At 41.4% G+C, this 22,542-nt stretch overlaps 3 protein-coding genes across 5 annotated transcripts; 2 read left to right on the top strand and 1 right to left on the bottom strand.

The window, feature by feature from the left end:
• Positions 1-983: 983 nt before the first annotated feature.
• On the top strand, positions 984-4,140 carry LOC129775729 (general transcriptional corepressor trfA-like). The gene is made up of 5 exons (XM_055780789.1): positions 984-2,070; positions 2,130-3,003; positions 3,067-3,137; positions 3,207-3,335; positions 3,977-4,140. The coding sequence occupies exons 1-5, from the start codon at positions 1,150-1,152 to the stop codon at positions 4,118-4,120; spliced, it is 2,139 nt and encodes a 712-aa protein (XP_055636764.1). The 5' UTR covers positions 984-1,149; the 3' UTR covers positions 4,121-4,140.
• Positions 4,141-4,200: 60 nt separating this feature from the next.
• On the top strand, positions 4,201-21,744 carry LOC129775716 (myeloperoxidase). 3 transcript variants are annotated; one of them, XM_055780775.1, is made up of 6 exons: positions 4,201-4,548; positions 18,885-19,038; positions 19,094-19,239; positions 19,305-20,635; positions 20,695-21,250; positions 21,309-21,744. In XM_055780775.1, exons 2-6 carry the CDS (start codon positions 18,887-18,889, stop codon positions 21,635-21,637), a joined length of 2,514 nt encoding a protein of 837 aa, XP_055636750.1. In that variant the 5' UTR covers positions 4,201-4,548; positions 18,885-18,886; the 3' UTR covers positions 21,638-21,744. The 3 variants fall into 3 exon arrangements, with proteins under 3 accessions (XP_055636750.1, XP_055636740.1, XP_055636731.1); XM_055780765.1 differs by lacking the exon at positions 4,201-4,548 and adding an exon at positions 18,298-18,621; XM_055780756.1 differs by lacking the exon at positions 4,201-4,548 and adding an exon at positions 18,298-18,629.
• LOC129775710 (nuclear pore complex protein Nup133) lies at positions 10,221-14,232 on the bottom strand. The gene is made up of 5 exons (XM_055780743.1): positions 13,923-14,232; positions 13,173-13,866; positions 11,295-13,104; positions 10,700-11,232; positions 10,221-10,638 (listed from the first exon to the last, which is right to left on the bottom strand). Exons 1-5 carry the CDS (start codon positions 14,063-14,065, stop codon positions 10,279-10,281), a joined length of 3,540 nt encoding a protein of 1,179 aa, XP_055636718.1. The 5' UTR covers positions 14,066-14,232; the 3' UTR covers positions 10,221-10,278.
• Positions 21,745-22,542: the final 798 nt, after the last annotated feature.

Below are 22,542 nucleotides of genomic sequence, written 5' to 3'. Positions count from 1 at the left end.
AGAAAAAAAAACAAATGGCGCAAAATATGTATTATATATTTATATATTATATATTTATTATTGAGTATTTATGTTTGTAGAAATAATAATTGTTTGATTGACTTGTGTTGGGAGTGGAATTGAATGTTTAAAATGGCACAGATTGATGTTTGGTGAAAACTGCTCCGTTATGGGTTCGAACTCCGGTCGTCTGGATTATCATCCACCAGCTATCTCGCGCGGCTATCTGCAATTTAATTCAATAGCGGTTAAAACTTTCGAGTGCATCAGCATTTCATTGACATTTCAATATGATGTAATATGTCCTTTATTAGGATCTAATATGATTTATTGTTTCATGATTTTCTTCAGCATGCAACACGATTTACTACAGTACTGAATCGATTTAAATTATACGCTTATACGACACACAAACTGCATCAGCGTAATATACGCATATGATGCGGATTAAATATATTTTACGACAATATACATCATAAAATTGATGTTTATTACACCGAATTGCGACTTAATTTGATAATGGTATATAAAATCGAGTTTTTACATTTTATGCGATTTCAAATATACACGATACATACTTTGATTGATATTATATGCGATTATGATTTATTCGGATTTCTTGTAAGACTTGGCACGTGCAAAATTATACGATTTAATGTTTGCTGGGTAATTTCTTGCCAGCAGCTCACATTGTGTGAACGGACAAGGCGAGTCAACCATTTGTCAAACGAGTTCACCGGGTCAGTAGCTGCTCATTGTGAAGTCAGCTACTAGTAACGTATAAATGGCCTTAAAAATGGTATAAATTTCCACGGCCTTATGAATCCGTCTCAAGTCTCAATGAACGAACGATTTTACTTTTTATAAATTTTTGCACAAAATATACCGATTGAAATATTTCAAAACCTGCAAAGACCACCTGCGGTCCATTCACCCCATCACACCGAATCAAAGACAAATGTCAGAACGGACGAAAACCACAAACAGAAGAGGCAAACGAGCGATAACTATCAACTGTGTAAAAGCGAAGCGTAGCAGAATCCTGTGCAGGGACAGCCATTTCAAAACAAAAACATTTGGGCCGAAGAGTCCCACTGTTGTAAAATTGGCGTCCGAATCAGGGCCCTTTCTGCGTCAAAAGTGGTCAAAATGCGTGCTACCCGGTATTCGCGCGGTGGGAGATCTTCGAACGGTCGCTTTCGCGGTAGTAGCGGTGGACGTAACACGGGATCACGATTTGTGCGCCACAGACAGCCAAGTCTCGAACGAACGACAAACTATCGAGTGGCTCCGGTGCAATCTTATTCGGTGGCTTATCCGTTAAGGCACAACCATCACTATCATGTCGGCGAGGAAAACCATTCGCGTTATCACCCGGTACCGCAGTATTCGCCGCATCTGGAGGCTCGGGAACGGTACTTGGAGTATCGATATAAATCACCCGTTCAGATGATGGTGGTACAGAGTCCTTCTGTGGAGGAGAATGTTCATGAGAGGACCTCTCGGAAGAGAGATCGTACTCCGCGGGAAACGCATGGAAGGACCAGACGTCGCGTTCCTAGCCCCAGTCCTGTACTGAGTGATATAAGCTCCGGGAGTAGTTTCTTTGGGGAAGTGGTTGACAGTGATGCTTACGCAAGTCCGGATTATGACGAACTCACGAGTGAGGAAGAGGAAATAGTGGATGAGGAGGAGCAGGAGGAGGAAGTGCTGGAGGAAACTGTGAAACGCAAGAAACGGAAGAAAGAGAAAAAGAGGAAGGAAAGGGAGAAAGAGAAGGAAAAGGAGCGGAAACAGCGGAAAAGAGAGAAGAAACGTAAGAAGGAAATAATGGAGGAGCGGATTTGTCCACCCGAACATGACGTAGCCCAGTCGAAGGAGATATTTTCCTCCGGTAAGAATATCCTGGTCAGTGTCAGCTTCGCCGATGGCGATGCGGAAGAGCGGAGAGAACAGGCGGAGAAGAATCACAGAAAGGCCAAGAAGAAGAAAGCAAGTCGGAAGAAGTCAAAAACGGGAAACAAACCTGCGGATGATAACTATAAGATGAAGCATGATGATTCAGGAGAGGTAAGGTTATTGATTGTTAGCTGAGTTGGGATCATTTTAATAATTTTTTCTACCCGTAGTCGGCTTCTGCGAATCAGAAGAAGAAACGCAAATTGGATGAGAATATTAAGCCGGTTGCGATCATTGACTTGGATCGATCTCCCGGCAAACAAGTTATTTCCAGCCCGAAGGAGGTAATCGTTCTGAGCGATGAAGAGGGAGGCAATAAGGCGAAAAATAAACCGGCCACCGATCAGGTTGGGCCGAATACACCTCCTGAGCCGGCGCCGAAGTCACCAGAATCGTACGATCCGTTCGATCCTACAAAATCCTCCACCCAATCGCCCCTATCCGGGCACAATATCGGAAGTATTTCCACGGTGAGCTATCCAGAGCATCACCATCTGCACCACCTGCATCATCATTCGCATCAGCGCCAGCTGAAGGATGCGCATCTAGCGATGTCGCATACCTCACTTGATCTCAACAGCGCCGGTGGAGATCACTACGATGATAGCGTCCTCGATCTCCATCCGTCTTCTCCAATGGACCAGCTGTCACCTCGAGGTCTCTACCGGCAATCCCCGCTCAAGTCACATCGACCTACGGTCGCGAGGAAGCCAGGTCACCCATCTGTAACCGCCACCACCACATCCGGTGCGACAGTTCCTGGTGCAACAGCAGCAGTACCACCCCCTCCCTTTGGAGACGATATGGAAGACGGCGATATTTCTCCCTATTCGCCCCGGTCTAGCGACTGTGATGATCATATGTTCGATCCACCTCCAGAGGGAGAAGGCATGGTAGCCAATGGAAATAGCGGCCAACAGCCGAAGACAATTGCCCTCACTGTGGATAATCTGAGGAAGGTGTTTGGCAACGACAAGAAGACGCTATACGGAGACCTGCGGAGGCCCAACGAGGCGGTCGTGATGGTAGATGAAATGTACAAGCGTAAGTTTTTCCAATCCGCGCATTGAATGGCATAATATGATTTTTTTTCCTCTCTTCAATTAGCTCAAAAAATAACCCTCGAAATGCTGGATGACATTCCGAACTCTGCCGTCGATCTGCAGATCAAAGAGAAGGTGAGCTAGGCGCTGGTTTTAGTAAGGCTTTACAAACCAAATACATCAACAATCTGCTTTCTTCCGCAGCTGATACAAAAACTTCAACGCCAGGAGCGAATCATTGAAGAGGTGAAGCACTTCCTTAAACCCCATTTCAATAAGAAGCGGCTCAATAAGGACGAGTATAAGGATATTATGAAAAAGTCCGTTCCGAAGGTAGGTCAAAAGAATATTTGCTGTAACCGTTTGAGTACGGAGGAGCGCGACAGCGCTTCTTTTTGGGATGTGGCAAAACTGCGGGGAGCATAGGATTCCGTCTTTCGGAAACATATTGGGAGTACAAACTGAAAAAAATCTAGATGTTATTGCTCATTCATTTTCGATGATTTTTGCACCCATTCATTAATCCGTATAAATATACCACATCCGCATTTTTGCCATATGCTCACAAAGTTTGCTCCGCACTCAAACGGTTAAGGCATTGAAAAATGATTCGAGACTTTCCAAACAATCGAACGCTGTAGGCGTAACGTCGTGTGGGGGTTGCTTTTGACCTTCTGACACTTTTGTTTTTGAATGTTTTCTAACGGCACAGCGCCTCGTGAACTCGTCCACAAAAAGCTTATCAGTAAAGAACTAAACATCACAATTGATTCGTTCATACTTTGGATCGAAGGTCGTTGAAGCGATCTTTAATAATCTGGAATTCCATCTAGTTCCTGCTTCATGAACAGAACAAAATGAATAACGGAATTGATGTTAGGAAAACGAACAGGCTAGGAATAGAAATTAGGAAAATGTACCGAAACAGATTGCGATACCGATAACCACTGAATCCTTTTTTTTACCCCCCACAGATCTGTCACAGCCGCTCGGGCGAGATAAATCCGGCCAAGATCCAGAATCTGATCACGGCGTACGTGAAGAAAGCGATCGCCAAGCGGCGGCTCGGCGCGAGCGGTGGAAATGCGATAGTTTCCTCGACGACTGCTGTCACGTGATTGTCACGTCATTTGTGGTTTTGGTAGAGCTGTTTTCTTTCCGTGAACAGATCACTTTCCGTGGGTTGGCTGGCGACTTGTCGTGGTTTGGAGGGGCGGTAATATCGTGTGATCGCGCGGAATCGATGCTGTGCGGAGTGGTGGTGCGAGGTTGCATAATATGTTTTGAGTGATTTTTGGAAGATTCTGCGAGATATTTTGTGGAGTAAAATCGATATATTGTGGAAGAGAAAAAAAAGTGTGGTGAACGGTGTGAATATTTTCAATGCTAAATTAAGTTAAAAGGCGAAACACCGTTCAAATATTATTATATTATACAAAAACCTGGTCAAAGGAAGTAATGTGCAACATTTGAAGAGAGAAGCATCAAGAAGCAAAACTGTAGAATAGTTTATCATGAATACAGAAGAAACAGGGAGGAAGAGAGCGTAAGTTATAATTTATAAATTCTATTTTATCATATATATTTCTAATTTCTACGTTCCAAATCGTGTGGTTGAACTTATCATGGTTTAAAACTATTAATAGCAATCAAAGTTACGCAGATTTATTATTTCTCTATCAGTTGAAGTTTAACAATCCGTTTTATATTGTCAGTGTTAATTGCGTAAAAAACAGAAACCCTTGAAGCTCTTGCCTCGAGTTGTACTATAAGCGATAAGTAGCGAACATTTTGCTCGAATCGTTGATTGTAGATTTAGTAACACATATTAATATCACCAATCTGAATGTGAACCCTTTTGATGGCATTGATTGTTCAAGTGCAAAATTATACGAATTTTAACCATTCAAATAAATGCTCCTGAAGTGCGCTGTATTGTGAACTGTTGTCTTTCAAATGATCCGTTCAAGTCCGCACCATAAAGTCGATTGGATACTGCATTTTCAGTAGGAGTCCTCCTTTCCTAGTCACAAGTTAATTTTCGTATGAACTCGGTCATGGTGAAAACGATATGAAGTGCATACAAATTGCATACAATTCAGTTCGTTTTCACCGTGAAGTGACGTTCGTGATCAGGCTCATAATGTTTGCTTGGGATTATATTCTACGATCTTCACAAGTTTTAAGTCAACTGATGACATGGGGTCCTATTCTATGTATAAACGTATAGCAGTTCCTTTCATTTCGGTTCCAGTCACTGTCGAGTTAGAAAAATATGAAAGCCATCACCGAAACAAAAGATCAAAAACATATCACTTACTGACAAATTTCGGAATGCTCTATAGAGTTTCTATTGCACTCGCTTCAGCGGATAATCGCGGTTCTACTGTATGTAGATATTGCCTGAAGCAATCATGATCTGACAGAGACGGCACCAGTTGAAAGATTACTTTGCCTTTTTTTCTATCTACCCAATAGGGGATTCTGGGAATCCGCCGATGAGATCATCTGGGGCCTTAAGCCAAAACTGGTTATGTGGGTATACACTGCAATTGTGCGACCTAGGATAACCTATGCCTCACTAGCATGGTGGCCAAAGACTAATGAGAATGTAGCTACTAAAAAGCTAAATAAACTCCAACGACTAGCATGCGTTGCAATTACTGGAGAAATGCGAAGCACACCTTCGAAGGCATTGGAGGCTATCCTTCACTTGTTGCCTTTGAACCAACATGTTCAGCTAGAGGCTAAAAAAAGCGCTCTAAAGCTTAAAAGATGGAAAAAATACTAGACGGGGACAAAATTGGGTGAAATCTACCTCAATTTATATTGTCCCATATTTGTTGCCTTTATAGCGTCGATTCAGTTCTTGCGGTTGCATGTACATTTCTGGTGTTCTAACTATTTGCAGTTCTTTGTCCAAAACATATTCTGTTTTCAGCCTCTGAACGATATCAATAGAGGTCGTTTCGGCGAGAGCACATAAAGGTTCCAGAGATATGGTTCGATAAGCACTCGCAACTCTTATAACCATAAGACTGTACGTTCTGTTCAGCAGCGATGGATCCCGATTGTTTTTTTAGCGTGTTGCTCAGGCTGGACTCTCATATCGGCGTGTCGAAGTAGATACACTGGCCATAAAATTCTACATCTGTTTGTTCCTGCACTGTTGGGCATTAGAAGAATGTAGAATGTCGTCAGCGAAGTGGATGATTTCCACTTCCCTGGGGAGCTTTAGTGCCAACACCGTTATTTATCCCGTTCCAGAACGAGGTCCAAAGATGGAGCCTTGCGGAAGTCTCCTCTTGATTTGGTCATTATCTGGCCGATTGCTGTGTCATACAACAGTATTCTGTTCTCAAAATAACTTCCCACGATTGTAAACAAATAGACAGGGGTTTCCATTCTGTGCAATGATCCGACTATAGCTCTCCAGCTGGCGCGGTTGAATGCGTTTTCAACGTCTATTATGATAATGGCGCAATATCGGTTTCTTCGTCTTTTCACCTAAAGCCTCTAGAATAGAAGAAATCAGTCAATTGTCTTTTCTGTTGGATGGTTTTTTCGGTTGTGTCGAACACTGAGATGATTGCGTCAAGAATCGATCCTCCTCTCCGAAATCTTCGACCGACTTTGTTCACTCTCTGTGATATTTTGACGGTGTGTAACGAGAACCAGTCGCGACCGTGGCTTTGTGCGTAGGTGGCCGGCTCATGCGCCACTCATATAGAGGAGACCAACCCAACCTTAGGGCGGGTTTATCTTTATTGTCAAATTCCCGGCCCGAATTTTAAAACTCTTCGTTTTTATCAATAAACGGATTGAGCCGCTTGAAAGTGCTGCCCAGTCAAACGTTTTAATACGCTACTTAGAATAATTATGCTGCTCATTTGAAAGATAAGAAAATTTTGCGTAGAATGGAGTTGTAAAATATTTAAATCATTGGAACCAAGTAACTTTTAGAGGTAAAGAAGAAAATTTTATGTTTTTATGGGTTTTCTTAAAATTTCCAACTGCATGAAATTGGATTGTTTCCATGAACCTAATTGAAGCTCTCCAACCACTCTACAATTCCTTCCTTGACACCAGATTGTTATTCTTCTAGTTCTTCCACTAATTTAAATGTTTCACAACATAATTTTATGCAAAATTTCCTAAAATGGAAGCAATAGAATCGTGCTAAGCAGCGTACTTTTTGAATTAAAGTCAGTTTGAGACAAATAACCGGTCTCAAGGAAAACTCCAATAATTCTTTCAACCTCAACAGGTTCGACCGTGGAAGATTTTTTTTTGATTCTCTATCAACTAAAATATTTCAGATCAGCTACCTACTAACCTGTATACAGTAAGTTACATATAATGCGACATTTCGCTAATTGAACAGACCTGTAATGCGACACGTTTAATTGGACATTTTTACCTCTAATTGGACATTTTTGTAAACATCGAGTTCGGGGCCCAAATTATGGCCCCACATTGAAAGTCGCCACCAGACGTCGACCCTGTACCACTATCATCGAAAATGTCCAATTTCAGGTCAAAATCGCCTCCAATGGGACACTGAGTGGTGCCTCGGCATGTCGCATTAATTGTAAATTACTGTATAATAATATTTTAAACAGATATAATAGTTTTCGATATTTTATTCAATTTATGACAAAGTTTCCTCAACAGTTTAAACATTTCTTCAAATTTTAATAGAAAGTTAATTGATTTCTCAAAATCTGGTTTCAATCGAGCAGAATCGGGAAAGTGGCTGATTAATTTGGCGTTGAACTGTTCTCTGGTAAACTGTTCGAATTTTATAAGTGATGTTTTGATAAGGATTCAAGCGGAGGAAAACTAAAGAGCAATGCAACTAACTTTTCGGGGAAGGTTAGTAAACAATGAATGAGTCGTGAGTTTTCTGTTGTAATTTTTTTCCCGCGAGCATTTTGGAAGCCATCTAGACACTCAATGCAGAATGGTCAATAAGCAGTTGAAAAAAAATATACACCCATACCTCGCTTTACGGCCTTGATACGTTCAACGAAAATTGGCCGCAAAGCGAAAAGCCGTCTAAGGAAAAAATTATTCTAATACAAATTCATACAAATTCAATCGGATGGGTTCCAAATTAATCAAATATGTAACCTAGTTTATCATTCAAAATGCACTTTATCTTTTCATTTCATTTAAATCAAAAATACATACATGACAAGTATATATATTTGTACCAAAAAAAATAACACTCTCTGAAAATAAATAATAATCAATAAACAAAAATTAATAAACAACTTCATGTTACATAAAATACTTTTGTCTATACAGCAAATGTATATAAAATTGGTAGTTCTGTTCCTTATCGCAAAATATTAGACTCGTATTTGTTTTTATTAGTTTGCCCATTTCCATTTTAGGGTGGTTCGAAAAATCAATTTTTACCTCTTGTTCCCAAAAATGACTTTCTTCAAAAATTTGAACAAACTTTTGAACTACTGAACCGATACAGATAATCGACATATACCCTTTTCACCACCCATTTAGGGACCACCCAAAAATGGAAATGGACACCCTAATGAAAAAATAAAAAATATGGGTCTAATATTTAGCAACAAGGAACAAAACTACCACATTTCACGAAAATATGAGAACCAAACCGATATTGGCATGGAATGGCAGTAAAGCGACATCGAAAAAAGTTTATGTTTTTTGCCGTTATAGCGAATCATTTTTGACCGTAAATCGAAAATGTGTCTTAATTGTAGATGGCCGTTATAGCAAAATGCCGTATAAAGAGCGGCTGTATAACGAGGTATGGGTGTATATATAATTGAAATTGTCGGATTGTTCTACTGTATATTGCGCGTTCCCGTGTTCGCCAACCAGATAGACTTTATATCTTCGCAGATGATAGAAAAACTAAGTATTACAAGTATTTCAAAATTAAATTCATTTGGAATATATGATTTGTTTTGTTACTCATTTCTCTACCATAAAACCTCAATGTGCCACAGCAAAATGTGGCAGGGTACTAGTAAAAACAAAATAATCTTAAATGGAATTAAAATTTAATTAATGGGCAATTTAGTTATTTCCTGAGTTATTGTAATAAAACAAGGAAAAATGTCCACGTGGACAGCAGGGGGAGGGGTATGAAAATGTCCACGCTTGTGCACGGAGGGAGAGGGGGGAATCTAAAATCATGCTTTTTCTGTCAACGTGGTGTGTGGACAGCCCCTAACTCAATAAAAGGTATCACTGAATAGTATCTTTTCTATAATTTCAAAAAAAAAATCGGAATTAAAGATTTTCCACTTCTGCCTTTTTCCGCGGTTCGAACTTCAGCAAAAGCTAGAATCCTCGGATCAGCGGGCTATTCTTTTTTGTATCAGACTTTTAAAAAAAGCCGTACCGAAATCTATATTCACCCGCTTTTGGAATTGTTTCCCGAATCCCCTATGGCATCAACCTATTACCCTCCGAGTCCCGGTTAAGCCGAATCTCACCGCGGGTTTCCAAGTAGAAGAAAACTCTTCAGATTGCTTCTCAGTTGCTGGAAGAAAATCTCGTCAGCAGAAAGTCCAATCTCGAGAGTTTTGCAGTTGCTATCGGAGCCCGCGGCACTCATTTGAATTTAAAAAATGAAAAAAAAATAGGAAATCGGCACTCGGGTGTCTCATACACCATCGAAGAAGATGTATGCTCTGGAAAAAGTCCACTGATTAAACTTTTCAGTCGCTCTGGGTACCTTTAGTGTGATGTCGCCGGACCTATGTTTTTCGCCATCGCGATTCGGTATACATCCCTCAAGCGTTCGCGTTGACATCTCTGCACAGCTCCTTGAAACAATTTACTTTGCTGAGCTTGATCACGCCATTGAGTGCAGAATACATCTTGGCGCTTGTTTCTCTCGACGTCGGTTCTGGCTCTCTGCGTGCTTCTTCTAGCATTAGAACATATTGATCGAAGAATGCTTTTTTTTTTCGTTACAACAGTATGCTGGGCGGAGTTCAGGTGTTGAAGTGGCCGCCGATAACAATAGGACTTCGCGCTGTTAGTTTGTCTGTTTCCGTGAACAATGAACAACGAATCCTCACTAGACTAAGCACCGGAAACGCTACGCTTATTCATGATTTCCTGAGAATAAGATCCACCTGAATCCGAACAAAATGAAATCTATGTCCGCGACTGAACAAAGTAAGTTAGTGGGCATTTCTTTCAAAGCACTACTCACCGCTCGATTAGCTGCGAAACAATTTTATTAAAACGTACAAAAAAGCGAGAGCGCCGCGCCTCACTTCTTCTGGTACGAATTGTAGATGTTCTCATAGCCCAACTTCAACAAATACTGGAAGGATTTACTCTCAACGAGCTCACCGAGCTCGGGCGCAGTGAGGAAGTTTTTCGCAGGCGGCATAAAGTTTTCCAGTTCTCCGTCCAGCATGTAGCAGAGATCGATCAGACGGAAGAACATCATATTTTGCAACGAATCCAGAGGCGCATTGCGGTTGTAGCTTTCCCAATCATCCCGCAGAATGGCAGCGCACCAGATCTTATGTCGCACTTCGATCGGTTCCTCAACAAAATCCAGCAACTCTAGGGCCTTGCGGAACTCGTGTTCCGACAAATTGCTGTACTCGTCGGCGATGTATAGCTGAGGAGGAGAAGAGCGGATCAGGTATTCATATCAATCGTCAATGGTAAATAATACTCACATCAACAATCTCCTCCGGCGAGAGAACCTTCTTCGTGTCGTATCCGTAAATGTTCAAGATTTCGACAGGAATTTGCTCCTGTAGATCCAACAATCTCGCTTCCGAGTTAATCTCAGCGATTTGGGCACTGAAATCCCCTTCGGCGGCCAACGCACACAGCTTGGACAACGATAGCATCACTCGTTTCCGGCTTAGCAGTTCTTTTTCGTTCTGAGCGAGCGCAAGCAGTACCTCGGCAGCCTGCGCCAGTTCACCATTGAAAACAAGCTGAATCCATGCCAGTGAGGGATGATCCGAAAGGAACCGTGCCAATTCGGACTGATTACCCTTGAAGCGCTGGAAGATGTCACCCTGCTTGTTCTGGCGCATATGCCAACTGATGGCGAACTGGGAAAAGTCGTACTCCTTGAAACGTTCGATATACTCATCTAGGCGGGCCTGGTTGTTAGTTTTGTCGCAGATTACGACTAGAATTTGGAAATCGAGATATTTTTCGGCTAGTTTGGCTGCCAGCTCGTACTGCTCGGCGTCAACTGGGAATAAAAAATAGCATTTGAGATGATTTTGTTGCTGTCAAACAAATGAAAATACACACCCAATGGAAATATTAAATCGCTTCTCTGCGACTCGTACTGCTGCTTCAACACCATCAGCTTTCCCTCGTCCTGCACACTGTCCAGGTACTTCCGTCTTCCATCCAGCACATAATCCACCAACTCAGTCATTTGCTTGTAGTGCTTTATCTTGAACTCTGGTTCTCCACTTCCTTTGATCCCATACCGAAGTGTATTGCCAATCATATGCAGCAGAATATCCTTCATACCATACTTGCCGGAGGAAGCTGTCCACGGTACGCACTCGTATCGATTCAACCCTTCTCGGACGGCGAAAAGTTCCGCCTTGGATTCGCGAAACTTCATCACCTCCTGCAGAACGGTTACCGTTATCGTATTGATCTCCACCAGTGCCGTCTGCACCTGAACGGTCGTGAGCTCCTGTTTCACGTAGCTCTCGACCAGCTCCCCGAAGACTTTGAACACCTCGTGCACCTGGTTTACCTGCACGTAAAACAGATCCTGATTGGTTAGATTGGGCGAGGGCGGAGAGCGGTTGCCTTCCTTCAGCACCATATCGATCGCTTCATCGATGATGCGAGCGTGGCTGTTGTGAAGACACTTGATGGCAATCGCCGCCACGATTTTTTCGCCAATATCGGACAAGAGCTGGGCCGTTGGACGGATGATATCTCCGGAGCTTGAGGCTCCCATTTTGTCCCACAAGCTGGACGTGTGCAGGAAGTCCAAAAACTGATTCAGAGCGATGTTTTTCTCGCGAAGTTGTTGAACAATTTGCATGGACGTAGACGAGCCGAGGGGGTGCTTCGATGTGACCTCCCAGCGAGGATCCGCCGCTGGTATATCCTCCGCGAGGTCTTGTGCAATTTTTAGTACGGTTTGATCCAGCTCGCTATCCACGACTTTCTCTTCAACACTTCGAAGTATTTCGTTGATGATTTCATTTGAAGCGGGGATGTTCCGTTTGATGTGATATATAAAGGCCGCCTTCAGCCGGTTTACATTGTTTCTATCGGTGCTGTTAATCTCCTCTGGATCTATTTCATAGAGAACCAAATTGCCGGCGTTGGTTGTAGGTGGTGCAAAAATCGACTGGGAAATGAAGACCGAGTCATTCATCGACAAATTGGGGTTGAAAACATCGGAAGATATCGAAGAATTGAACACCTCACTGTTAGGTTCAAAATCAGACGGTGTCACAACAACCAGTCCGTGAATCTTGGAGAAAAATAAAACAACGTTTTGGAAGCAATTTGCAGCCAAAACTCCGTCTTCCTGTACATTGAACTCAATCTTTTCCACCTCTTCCGAAGGGCTACTACTCTCACTGTTGGCCGCGCTTCCTGTAGCTCTGTCGAGAAGAACCGGTAGTATCATTTTATCGTTGTAAACGTAAGCCATCGCCCTATTAGCTACAAACTTGAACCCGATACATTCCTCTTCCCGTTCACGACTGTAGAAACCTTTATACTTCATTAACACGTTCTCCTTGAGAACCATGGTATCGTTTTCGAAAACGAATGTCAGCAGAGCATAATACATGTGGAACGTTCGGTGAAGATTACACGCTGCAGCTAATATGATAACCCCTCGATCCGTCGGTTGCATGTCCAGTGTCCACAACTCAATCTCGTTACTGTCCCGACTGTTACTCCAGAGTTTGTGTGAGAAAAAGTCTCGTATTTTACGCAAAATTTCCACATCTTCGTAAAGAAAGCGTTCGTTCGTACCGCTTGGATTGAAGGCCCATCTCTGGATCCACTTATCGGCAAGTACGGTGATGTGCCACTCGTTGCCGGAGATCTTCTCACTGCTAATCTTCACCAGTTTCTGTGTAGATGAAAAAAAATATTCCGATAAAAATCCTCAAAATCCAACACTTCACAACCCCTTCTTACATTTTCCTTCTCCTGAACACTGTTCATCCCGATAATGATCGATGCAAACTTCTTCCCGATGCCACCGAAAAACCCGGAAGGTGCCTTCACTAGTCGCGACACAATCGTTTGCCTTCCGCCCTGCAGTTGAACCAGCAACTGTACCAAACTGCAAGTGGTTGTCACGAGCAAGTAGTTACCACTGCTCAATCCAACCAGTTCCTCAAATTCCTGTCCTTCCAGAATATTACACTCATCAATTGACGATCCATCGTGCGCTATCGAGGGCCAGTAGCGCACATCACCGGCAGGTGAAACCGCCAAACAGGAAGCCATTTGATGGCCATCTGCGATGAACACCGAGATCAGTGTCGCTTTGTGGCCAATGTCGCAGTGCGGGAGTGTCAGTTGGCGACATTGACTGGCCACCGGGCGGCGCTGTGGCGGGAAATTGTCTGCAGGAGTAGTGGTGCCAGACGTTGATCTAATGCTGCCATCACGGAACTGCCAGATTAGCAGCCGACGACCGTGTACCAACCAAGCCCACCCGTTTTGGCCATAATTGATGGAAACAGGAGCGCTTCGCTCGGAGAACGTGAGAATTTCGTTGATCTGCACCGGCAGCGGTAAACCGTAGCATTCCAGAATATTGTAATCGGACTTCGCCACCACCTGAAGGATGGAGATGTTGGACCGAGACGATAAACTGTAGCGACTGGAAAAGATAATCAAAAATACCGTCGATTTTTTGGATATTCACATGGTTTTTACCCTTTCCTAGCAACCGGACCGCTGGGAAGAACAGAAGTTTTTCGGCCGGCTCCGGAGAAAAGCGATCCACTGAGTGACTGGCGGGATCTGCTAATGGTACTGGTTTTTGGCTGGGCAAAAATAGAACCGAGCGATTTGTCCATCGTGTTAGAGCAATCGATGTTGTATATCACTATCGTTTATATTTCGTGGTATCCTCTATTTTAATGAAGAGCTTTTTTCTGCTTCTTGCAGTGTTTGAACGTTGGTTTCGGCGAGTTTGTTTTGAACTTTGTCTGCAGGCGGTGTTTTGCGCGAATTTGAGGTTAGACTGCAAACAAAAAATGAGAAGATTGAGGGGTTACGTCAAATGCTTTAATCGATTTTATTGTGGGAGTGTTGCCGGTAAGTGCAGTTCAAATGTTTTCTCATAGCGTGGTTGCAATGGAAAATTTTAAAAATTTTTAAAAGTAAAAAATTCTCGATTTTACGATACTCTGCACTTCCATCTCTTTTTCTGGTAATGCTAAACAATTTATAATTTTATATTATTACTAGCTGTACCCTGCCACGTTTTGCTGTTGCATATTGTGGTTGCATGTTTGATATGAACATTTCCATTCATGTCGTAACAACAATCCTAGAAGTATAGGTTGTTTTGTATATTGGCGATCTAACGCAAAACGTAAACGATTGGTGAGACATCTGGATTTTGTTTTTGAACTAAGAAAATGATGCTAATCTAACCTAAAACTCAAAAACAAATCACGTATATTTTACTTCCGGGCTTTCCAAGGTAGTTCTCTCATGCATAAATCGTACATTTTTCTACTTGTGTTTGATTGTGCTCTCGAATTTCCTTCTTTAATTCAACCATTGTCAACATTTTTATAGTTTTCACTACTGAAAGAGGTAAATAAATAACATGTTATATATAAAATTGCGCAGAATTAAATTTCTTACAAACTCATCGCAATCAAATAATCTTTTATGATTATAACATTGTAATTTATGGAAAGAACTACAAACCTTCCATAAACTCACATGGCAAAATTTAAAACCATCATCACTTTCACCGCAGCGCCGCCTAGGTGTAGATTTGTACGTTAGATCGCCAATTGTATCATACTTTGATTTCAATCGGTTTCGAACTTTTTGAGTTTTTTAAGGCGTACAAAAACGAACAGAACATTTATATATATACAGCCATTCCATGCCAAACCGATATAGTGGTTCTCAGATTTTTATGAAGGCTGGTAGTTTTGTTCCTTGTTGTAATTTTTTGCTTGCTGTATTTTTTTAAATTTTTTTCTTTAGGGTGCCCATTTTATTTAAGTGCGGTTCAAAAAAATCAATTTTTTCCCTTTTTTGAAAAATGACTCGACCGATTCAGCTTATCGACATATCAAATTAAAGCCAATTAGCTAGTCCTCCTCGAAAAACATTTGCAAAAAAATGGATTTTGTTATTCTTATTATTGATTGTATTTGTTTTTTGTTGTTTACATATCTTTGTACTAGAGGGCGTTGTGTTTTTTATTTTTTTTCTTGAAAGCTGAGGTTTTTTTACATGACATATCCAGAAATCAGAGATGCGTTAATGTTTGGTTTTGAGTTATGATTTTTCAAAGCTTTTCCTTTTTTTTCATCATAAAAATTCATAACTTTTAAAATACTGGACCGATTAAGAAAATTGACATTTTAAATTGAAGCCTAGGAGATTTTCTGGTAAGTAAAATCTTGCGAAAAAGTAAAACTTGCGAACAAAATTATTTTGTTTTTGTTATTATCAATTGTATTTGTTTTTATAGTTTCTTTTATACATAGTGGTTCTCAGAATTTCGTGGTAGATTTGATCTTTATCGCAAACAATTAGACCCGTATATTTTAATTTTATCGTTAGGGTGACCATTTCCATTTTAGGGTCGTCCGAAAAATCAATTTTTTCCACATTTTTTTTCCAAAAATGCCTTTTTTCAAAAATTCATAACTTTTGAACTACTAGTCCGATTCTAATGTTCGACATATCAAATTAAAGCCAGTTATTAAAAAAAATTATTACATTATTATAGGATTTTATTTTCGTAATTATTGATTGTAGTCGTTTTTTATTGTTTTCATTGCGCTATATTTTTTAATAGTTTTTTCTGGAAAGCTGATGAATTTTACATAACATATCTGTATATCGGAGATGCTATTTTTTCGTTTTTGAGATGTAATTTGTCGAAGTTAAACGGTGGTCGGAAAAATCACTCTTCCCCTTTTATCCAAAAATGATTGTTTGAAAAAAATCATAACATTAGAACGACTGAACCGATTTAGATGAACGACATATTAAAAATATCACACTTGCGATATGATTGTCGCTAGTCGCAAAGGTTTAAAACATGTTAACTTTGCAGTAAATTTATAACTTTTGAACTACTCAACCGATTCAGATTATCGACATATCATATTGAAGTCAATTAGCTAGTCTTTCTCGAAAAAACATTACATTTGCAACAGGTTTGGGTTCTGTTCTTGTAATTATTGATTGTAGTCGTTTTTTATTGTTTTCATGGCTTTGCACTTGAGGGCGCTATATTTTTTTTTAATTAAAGTTGAAGATTTTTTATATAACATATCTCGATTTCAGAGATGCGTTTTTATTTGTTTTTGAGATATGATTTTTCAAAGTTAAACCATGGTTTGAAAAATATTTTTTTTATCCAAAAACGACTTTTTGCACAAATTTATAGCATTTGAGCTACTGAACCGATTTAGGTGATCGATATATTGATATATTAAATTAAAGTCAATAAGCTTAGTTCTTTTGCAAAAATATCACAAGATTGGATTCTAGTCAATTTCTATTCTAGATAATTACAAAAACGAAAATCCAAACTTATCGCAAATGCAACCATAAAATATTTTTTCAAAGAAAAAAAGCATCTCTGATATCGAGATATGTTATGCAAAAATTCTCAGCTTTCCAGAAAAAATATAAAAAATATAGCTCCAAAGCCACAAAAATAATAAAAGACGAATACAATCATAATTGCGAAAATAAAATCCATCGTTTTGCAAGTTCAACGTCTATTAATAAAAGACTAGCTCATTGGCTTCACTTTGGTATGTCGCTTATCTAAGTCGGTTCAGTGGTTCAAAAGTTATGAATTTTTGGAGAAAGTAATCGTGTTAGAGCAATCAATGGTTTTCCGGACCACCCCAAAACGAAAATGGACATCCCAATGAAAAAAATAAAAAATACGGGTCTAATATTTAGCGACAAAGAACAAATCTACCTCTTTTCACGAAGATCTGAGAACCACTATATCGATTTGACATGGAATGGCTGTATATATATAGATTTTACTTGTGGCTTGATAGAACTTTATTTTATTCCAATTTTAAAGTTTTAATATGCTACTTTAATCTAAGAACAATAAAACAAACAATGGAAAATATTAGTACTCACGTATTAGCTTCACTGGATCCGAAATACAATAGATAGCAATTTTATTGTTCGCACTGGCACTCCGACATCTTTTGTATTTTGAATCGAAACGATGCGAGAGCCAACGAAAATCTCCATCTAACATCAAAGCATTTGAATTGGGCAAGGCATCACAACAATCTAACTGGTGAACTGAAGAAAGAGAATCCGAATTGCGACGATGAGAAGTTGTTCCAATCGGCGCGTCGTATACTGGTCGCCCAAATGCAGCATATAACCTACAACGAATTCCTATCGATTGTAATCGGAGACAAAAACAAAATATACATTTGATACGGAAAATTTCGTTTTCATCCACAATTTTCATATTAAAAGTGTGTGTATTCCATCTGAAAAGGCTTTATAATTTTCGACGAACCGTCTATACCGTCAACGCGACTACGAAGCGCGATCTTTCAAGTGTGTTCTGCAATTATTACATTGGACCTGTTTTAAGTTTTGAACTGAAAATGGAATATTCGTTGCGGAACAATTTCGAACGAAATTTAGCGGTTGGTGACTATGTTTATGAGAGAAAAACTACAAACCATTTGGCATCCCTGTATTTATGCCGATCGCAAGAGTTGCAAGCGAGCCGTATTGCAAGCTACCTTGCCAACAATAATCGCAATAAGCGATTCAACTGTGGATTCAAGTTTGTTCATACCCGGAACACGTGCATTCCCATGCGCGTGGAAGGGACTCATTTTACATTCGGTTAGTTGCACACGCACCTTATTTTATATTTTACCTTTCCCCGAACAATAGTTGAGGCGAGACAAACTGGCTCGTTTCTTATTTGCCCCGCGAAGTGGCAGAAATCGACACAACGCACAAGGAATCCTTAAAAGTTCCTTCGGCTTCGTTTACTATTCAAGCGTTTCGTTTTTGGGTTTGTTTCATATTTGAGCGGGAGAGGGTACTGTGAAACATTTGTGTGTGCATTCAAAACCTTCCGGCCTCTGTTTTCTAGGAGCTTCCTGACGGAAACGGTGCCGGGGGGAGGAAACCCACGGTGATGTGTTTTGTTTCCTCTCTTTTACTACAGTGTTCATTTGCCAGTCAGTACTTTAGTCGTGCGGCGGTACGAAGTCAACTGGAATGTAGCATATCGAATATCCGTACGACTGTCCGTCTGTTGAAGAAACCACAAACGGCGTTAGTTCATTAGTAGTTTATTAATCAGTCGTTCTCTGGCGGTCTGTAAAGTCACATCGTGAGTTCAGCTGAAATTCAGATTATCGCGGTAATTCGGTAACAATTCAATATATTTTAGATTTGTATGATCCAGTATTAAGAGAATTCTTGAAAGTGGATCGGAAGCAGTCCAATTCTGCGTTTGCGATTATCATTGTTTAAACTGTATATAACCACATCTTCACAGAAAATTGGCAATTCACATTAGTTCATTGTAGAACTTCAAGGGTTTCTCTAAACGCGTTTTTTTCTTTCCGCGACAAACTGTCGAAATCATCCTGTAGATTGTGCTTATTTCTATTTTATTTCTAGAAATGACCGATGAGCGCACGCCTTTGACATCGGGCCCACCGACGCGGTTGGATACGGAAGGTTCCTCCTCGTACATTCACCAAATCAAATCCCACGAGACGCTACGTGAGAAACAGGTGAAAACCTTCCAGTGCTGGATATGTTGCGCCATCTTGTAAGTTTCTGTTGAACGTCTGTGACACTGAGATCGAGTAATCAAACACTTTCAGGGGAGCCTTCGCAATCGGTATGATTATTAGCATCGGCTATATTATATTCGGAGACATTGAGCAGAGCACTACCCCAAACCGCACGAATGCTTCGGCGACAGCCAATTTCCCGGAATTGTTTAATCTGATTAGTTTTCCACTTGATGGTAGTGAATCCTTAAATTCGTTATTTTCTCGCACAAATCTTATTTGAGCTTGTTTTATTTTTCAGATGAACTCGTTCCAATGTGGGATTCATCCAATATCACCGATCAGGACTTAGCGGATGCACTTTCCCAAGGTGAACAAGCTCTCGGCGATAAAGAGCTGCTCGAGGAAGCCTTGAAGGCACCTCCGCTGAATTCGCCAACATATCGACACCAGAAGGCAGTGAGTACAACGCAAGCCGCTCGTCTCGCGTCTAAAATTGGTTTTGTCGAAAATAGAGCAACTAATGCGATTGCCAGGAAGTACAATATGAAGAAGCTTCACCAGCGGTGGAGCATAGGCAAGGGACCGACTGTGAAAATACCCCACTCGAATGGAACGCAGGAGTGCAATTTCAATGCCAAATATCGCACCAATAACGGAACATGTAACAGCAAGAAACATCCGTATACTTATGGAGTAGCGTTGATGCCATTCCGTCGTCAGTTGACGCCCGATTATGGCGATGGGGTGTCCAGTCCACGCGCAGCCCTAGATGGCAAGGAGCTTCCAAGTGCTCGACAGGTATCGTTGGAAATTCACCGACCATCATATCACAACGACCCCAACTTTACCGTCATGCTAGCAGTTTGGGGCCAATTTCTGGACCATGATATCACATCGACCGCCCTGAATCAAGGAGTTGGCGGTAAGGCAATTGAGTGTTGCGATCCTGGACAACCCCGCCACCCGGAGTGTTACCCTGTGCCACTTGGTCCGGGTGATCCATACTTCTACGAGTACAATCTCACCTGTATGAATTTCGTACGATCGATCCCAGCCCCGACGGGACACCTAGGTCCTCGTGAGCAGCTTAACCAAGCCACAGCATTCATCGATGGATCCGTAGTTTATGGTTCGGATGACGATAAGGTGAAGAGATTACGCACCGACCGGGATGGAAAGTTAGCAATGTTTGTGACGCCCGATAATCGAGAGCTGCTCCCATTATCAACAGACCCGAAGGATGGTTGCAACGAGGAGGCAATGAACGCTGCCGGAAAGTATTGTTTTGAATCGGGCGATGCGAGAGCCAACGAAAATCTTCATCTAACATCAATGCATTTGATTTGGGCGAGGCATCACAACAATCTGACTGGTGAACTGAAGAAAGAGAATCCGGATTGGGATGATGAGATGTTGTTCCAATCGGCGCGTCGTATACTGGCCGCCCAAATGCAGCACATAACCTACAACGAATTCCTACCGATTGTAATCGGAGACGGAAACAGCGAAAGCATGGGCATCAAACCCAATCCGGAGAGTGATAAAGATACGTACAACTCATCGGTGGATCCCTCGATAGCGAACGTTTTTGCGGCATCAGCTTTCAGATTTGCGCATACCTTACTGCCGGTAGTTATAATACAAATAAAGGTATTCAGTGAAATTGGATTTTGTTTTTCTCTCAACAGGGTTTAATGAGAAAGACGCGTGATCCGACTTCGTCGCGCTCAGGGATCGAACTGCACAAAATGCTCTTCAATCCTTATTCTCTGTACAGTAAAACCGGACTTGATGATGCGATTGGTGGAGCGATGAGTACCCTCATCGGGAAGTATGACCCGTACTTCACCACTGAACTGACAGAGCATTTGTTTGAAAAATCCGATGATCTGCTGCATGATCGTCCGTGTGGACTCGATCTGGTATCGCTCAATATTCAGCGAGGGCGTGATCATGGTCTACCTTCATATCCGCATTGGAGGAAGCATTGTCGGCTTCCCCCGGTGGATACCTGGGCTCAGCTTGCGGAAGCTGTTGATCCAGCTTCACTGGAGCAGATGCGCAAGATATACCAGCAGCCGGAGAATGTAGACGTGTACACGGGTGCTCTCAGTGAGCCACCCGTCAAGGGGGGTATTGTTGGTCCGTTGATTACCTGCCTGCTTGGTGATCAGTTTGTTCGGCTGAAGCAGGGCGACTCGTTTTGGTACGAGCGCACCAGAGGGACTCAGCGATTTACCAAAGGTTGGATCTAATGTCATATCTCTCATCGTAGTGAGACCAAGTCTCATGTTTTTTTTAGAACAACTACAGCAGATCTACAATACAAGACTCTCCAGCATCATCTGTCGCAACTCGGATGCCATTACTAATTCGCCCGTTTATTTGATGCGAAAAGTTGATGGCGATGACAACCCAGTTCTCCCGTGCGAGGAACTGGACACGTTCAGCTTCGGGGTGTTTCGCGACAAGAAAGGTAATAGTACGTCGGGCAGGGTGAAGCTAGCGACCGGAAAGGCTGCAATTTCGGTTATAACGCCGAAACCAGAGAAGACCGATGCTGAGATGATCACTGAAACCGAAGCGCCATCGGAAACCACACCTTTGACAACTGTAAACTTTCCTGCCTAGGTGTTGTATGAAGAGATAGATAAGGAGGATGTTGTGCATCACTTTCTCATCGTAAAAATAGTAAGTATGTGTTATAAAACTAGGAAAATAAATACAGTCATGGTGAATCATTGGCTTTGGGTCACTAGAGGCGGTTCAGTGTTTAGAGAAAGTTCCATAAGCGTCATTATTTGCTGAATTCCGGCTTCGAAAGATTCATTGTTGTTTTTCAAGTGCCGTAAGAACGCTGTCTTGTCAAATTCAACGGATTTGTACTGAGAAGGTACTTGAGCTGTACAATATTCTGTCTGCGGAAATGTGGCGGGTAACCCCCGTGATTATCAACGCATGCGGTTATCGTAATGAATAATGTGATGTAGAAATCACTTCCGTTTCCGCTTTTCAACTAGCTAACGATAAACGAACAAACGCCGTTTTGTTATCCTTTGGCATAAATTCGTACGGCACTCTTTTCTTTGCTTCTGAACCTTTCCATTGAGTCTGAAGCATGAATACCAGGAGATTTTTCCAGACGTCTTCACGTGGTACGAAAAATGTCTTCAAATGTCTTCACAATCTTATTGAACGGAAATAGAATTCAGCAATTTCTATGTCAAACCGATATACTGGTTCTCAGATTTTCGTGAAGATTGTTAATTTTGTTCGTTACCGCAAAACATTAGACCCGTATTCTTCTATTGTTTCATTAGGGTGGTCCGAAAATTCAACTTTTTTCCCTTTTTTCCAAAAATGCGTTTTTTCATTCAGCCTAATGTTAAATCTAGACGAAACGTTAGTCCACTGTAACATGCAGTAATTGTCGGACACTAGTTTCAAGTTTCCGGTGCTGTTCCAAGATTGTGAATCTACGGTGTTCGTGCGAACACGACCATTTTCCGTGTGTTTCTCGAGAAGATTTCGCAGCT

This window comes from Toxorhynchites rutilus, chromosome 1 (assembly GCF_029784135.1).
Source record: "Toxorhynchites rutilus septentrionalis strain SRP chromosome 1, ASM2978413v1, whole genome shotgun sequence".
Classification (NCBI taxonomy): Eukaryota; Metazoa; Arthropoda; class Insecta; order Diptera; family Culicidae; genus Toxorhynchites; species Toxorhynchites rutilus.
The sequence above is the reverse complement of the archived record's forward strand: the minus strand, read 5'-3'. Positions and strand labels throughout refer to the sequence as shown.

Excerpts from the sequence above, each read along its gene's own strand:
- LOC129775729 (XM_055780789.1), top strand. The coding sequence starts at position 1,150 with ATGCGTGCTACCCGGTATTCGCGCGGTGGGAGATCTTCGAACGGTCGC. Across the intron at positions 2,071-2,129 it reads AGCATGATGATTCAGGAGAG|TCGGCTTCTGCGAATCAGAA; the intron begins GTAAGGTTATTG and ends TTCTACCCGTAG. Across the intron at positions 3,336-3,976 it reads TGAAAAAGTCCGTTCCGAAG|ATCTGTCACAGCCGCTCGGG; the intron begins GTAGGTCAAAAG and ends TACCCCCCACAG.
- LOC129775710 (XM_055780743.1), bottom strand. The coding sequence starts at position 14,065 with ATGGACAAATCGCTCGGTTCTATTTTTGCCCAGCCAAAAACCAGTACC. Across the intron at positions 11,233-11,294 it reads CGATTTAATATTTCCATTGG|TTGACGCCGAGCAGTACGAG; the intron begins GTGTGTATTTTC and ends TTTTATTCCCAG. Across the intron at positions 10,639-10,699 it reads CGCCGGAGGAGATTGTTGAT|CTATACATCGCCGACGAGTA; the intron begins GTGAGTATTATT and ends TCTCCTCCTCAG.
- LOC129775716 (XM_055780775.1), top strand. The coding sequence starts at position 18,887 with ATGACCGATGAGCGCACGCCTTTGACATCGGGCCCACCGACGCGGTTG. Across the intron at positions 19,039-19,093 it reads TGGATATGTTGCGCCATCTT|GGGAGCCTTCGCAATCGGTA; the intron begins GTAAGTTTCTGT and ends AAACACTTTCAG. Across the intron at positions 20,636-20,694 it reads TTGCGCATACCTTACTGCCG|GGTTTAATGAGAAAGACGCG; the intron begins GTAGTTATAATA and ends TTCTCTCAACAG.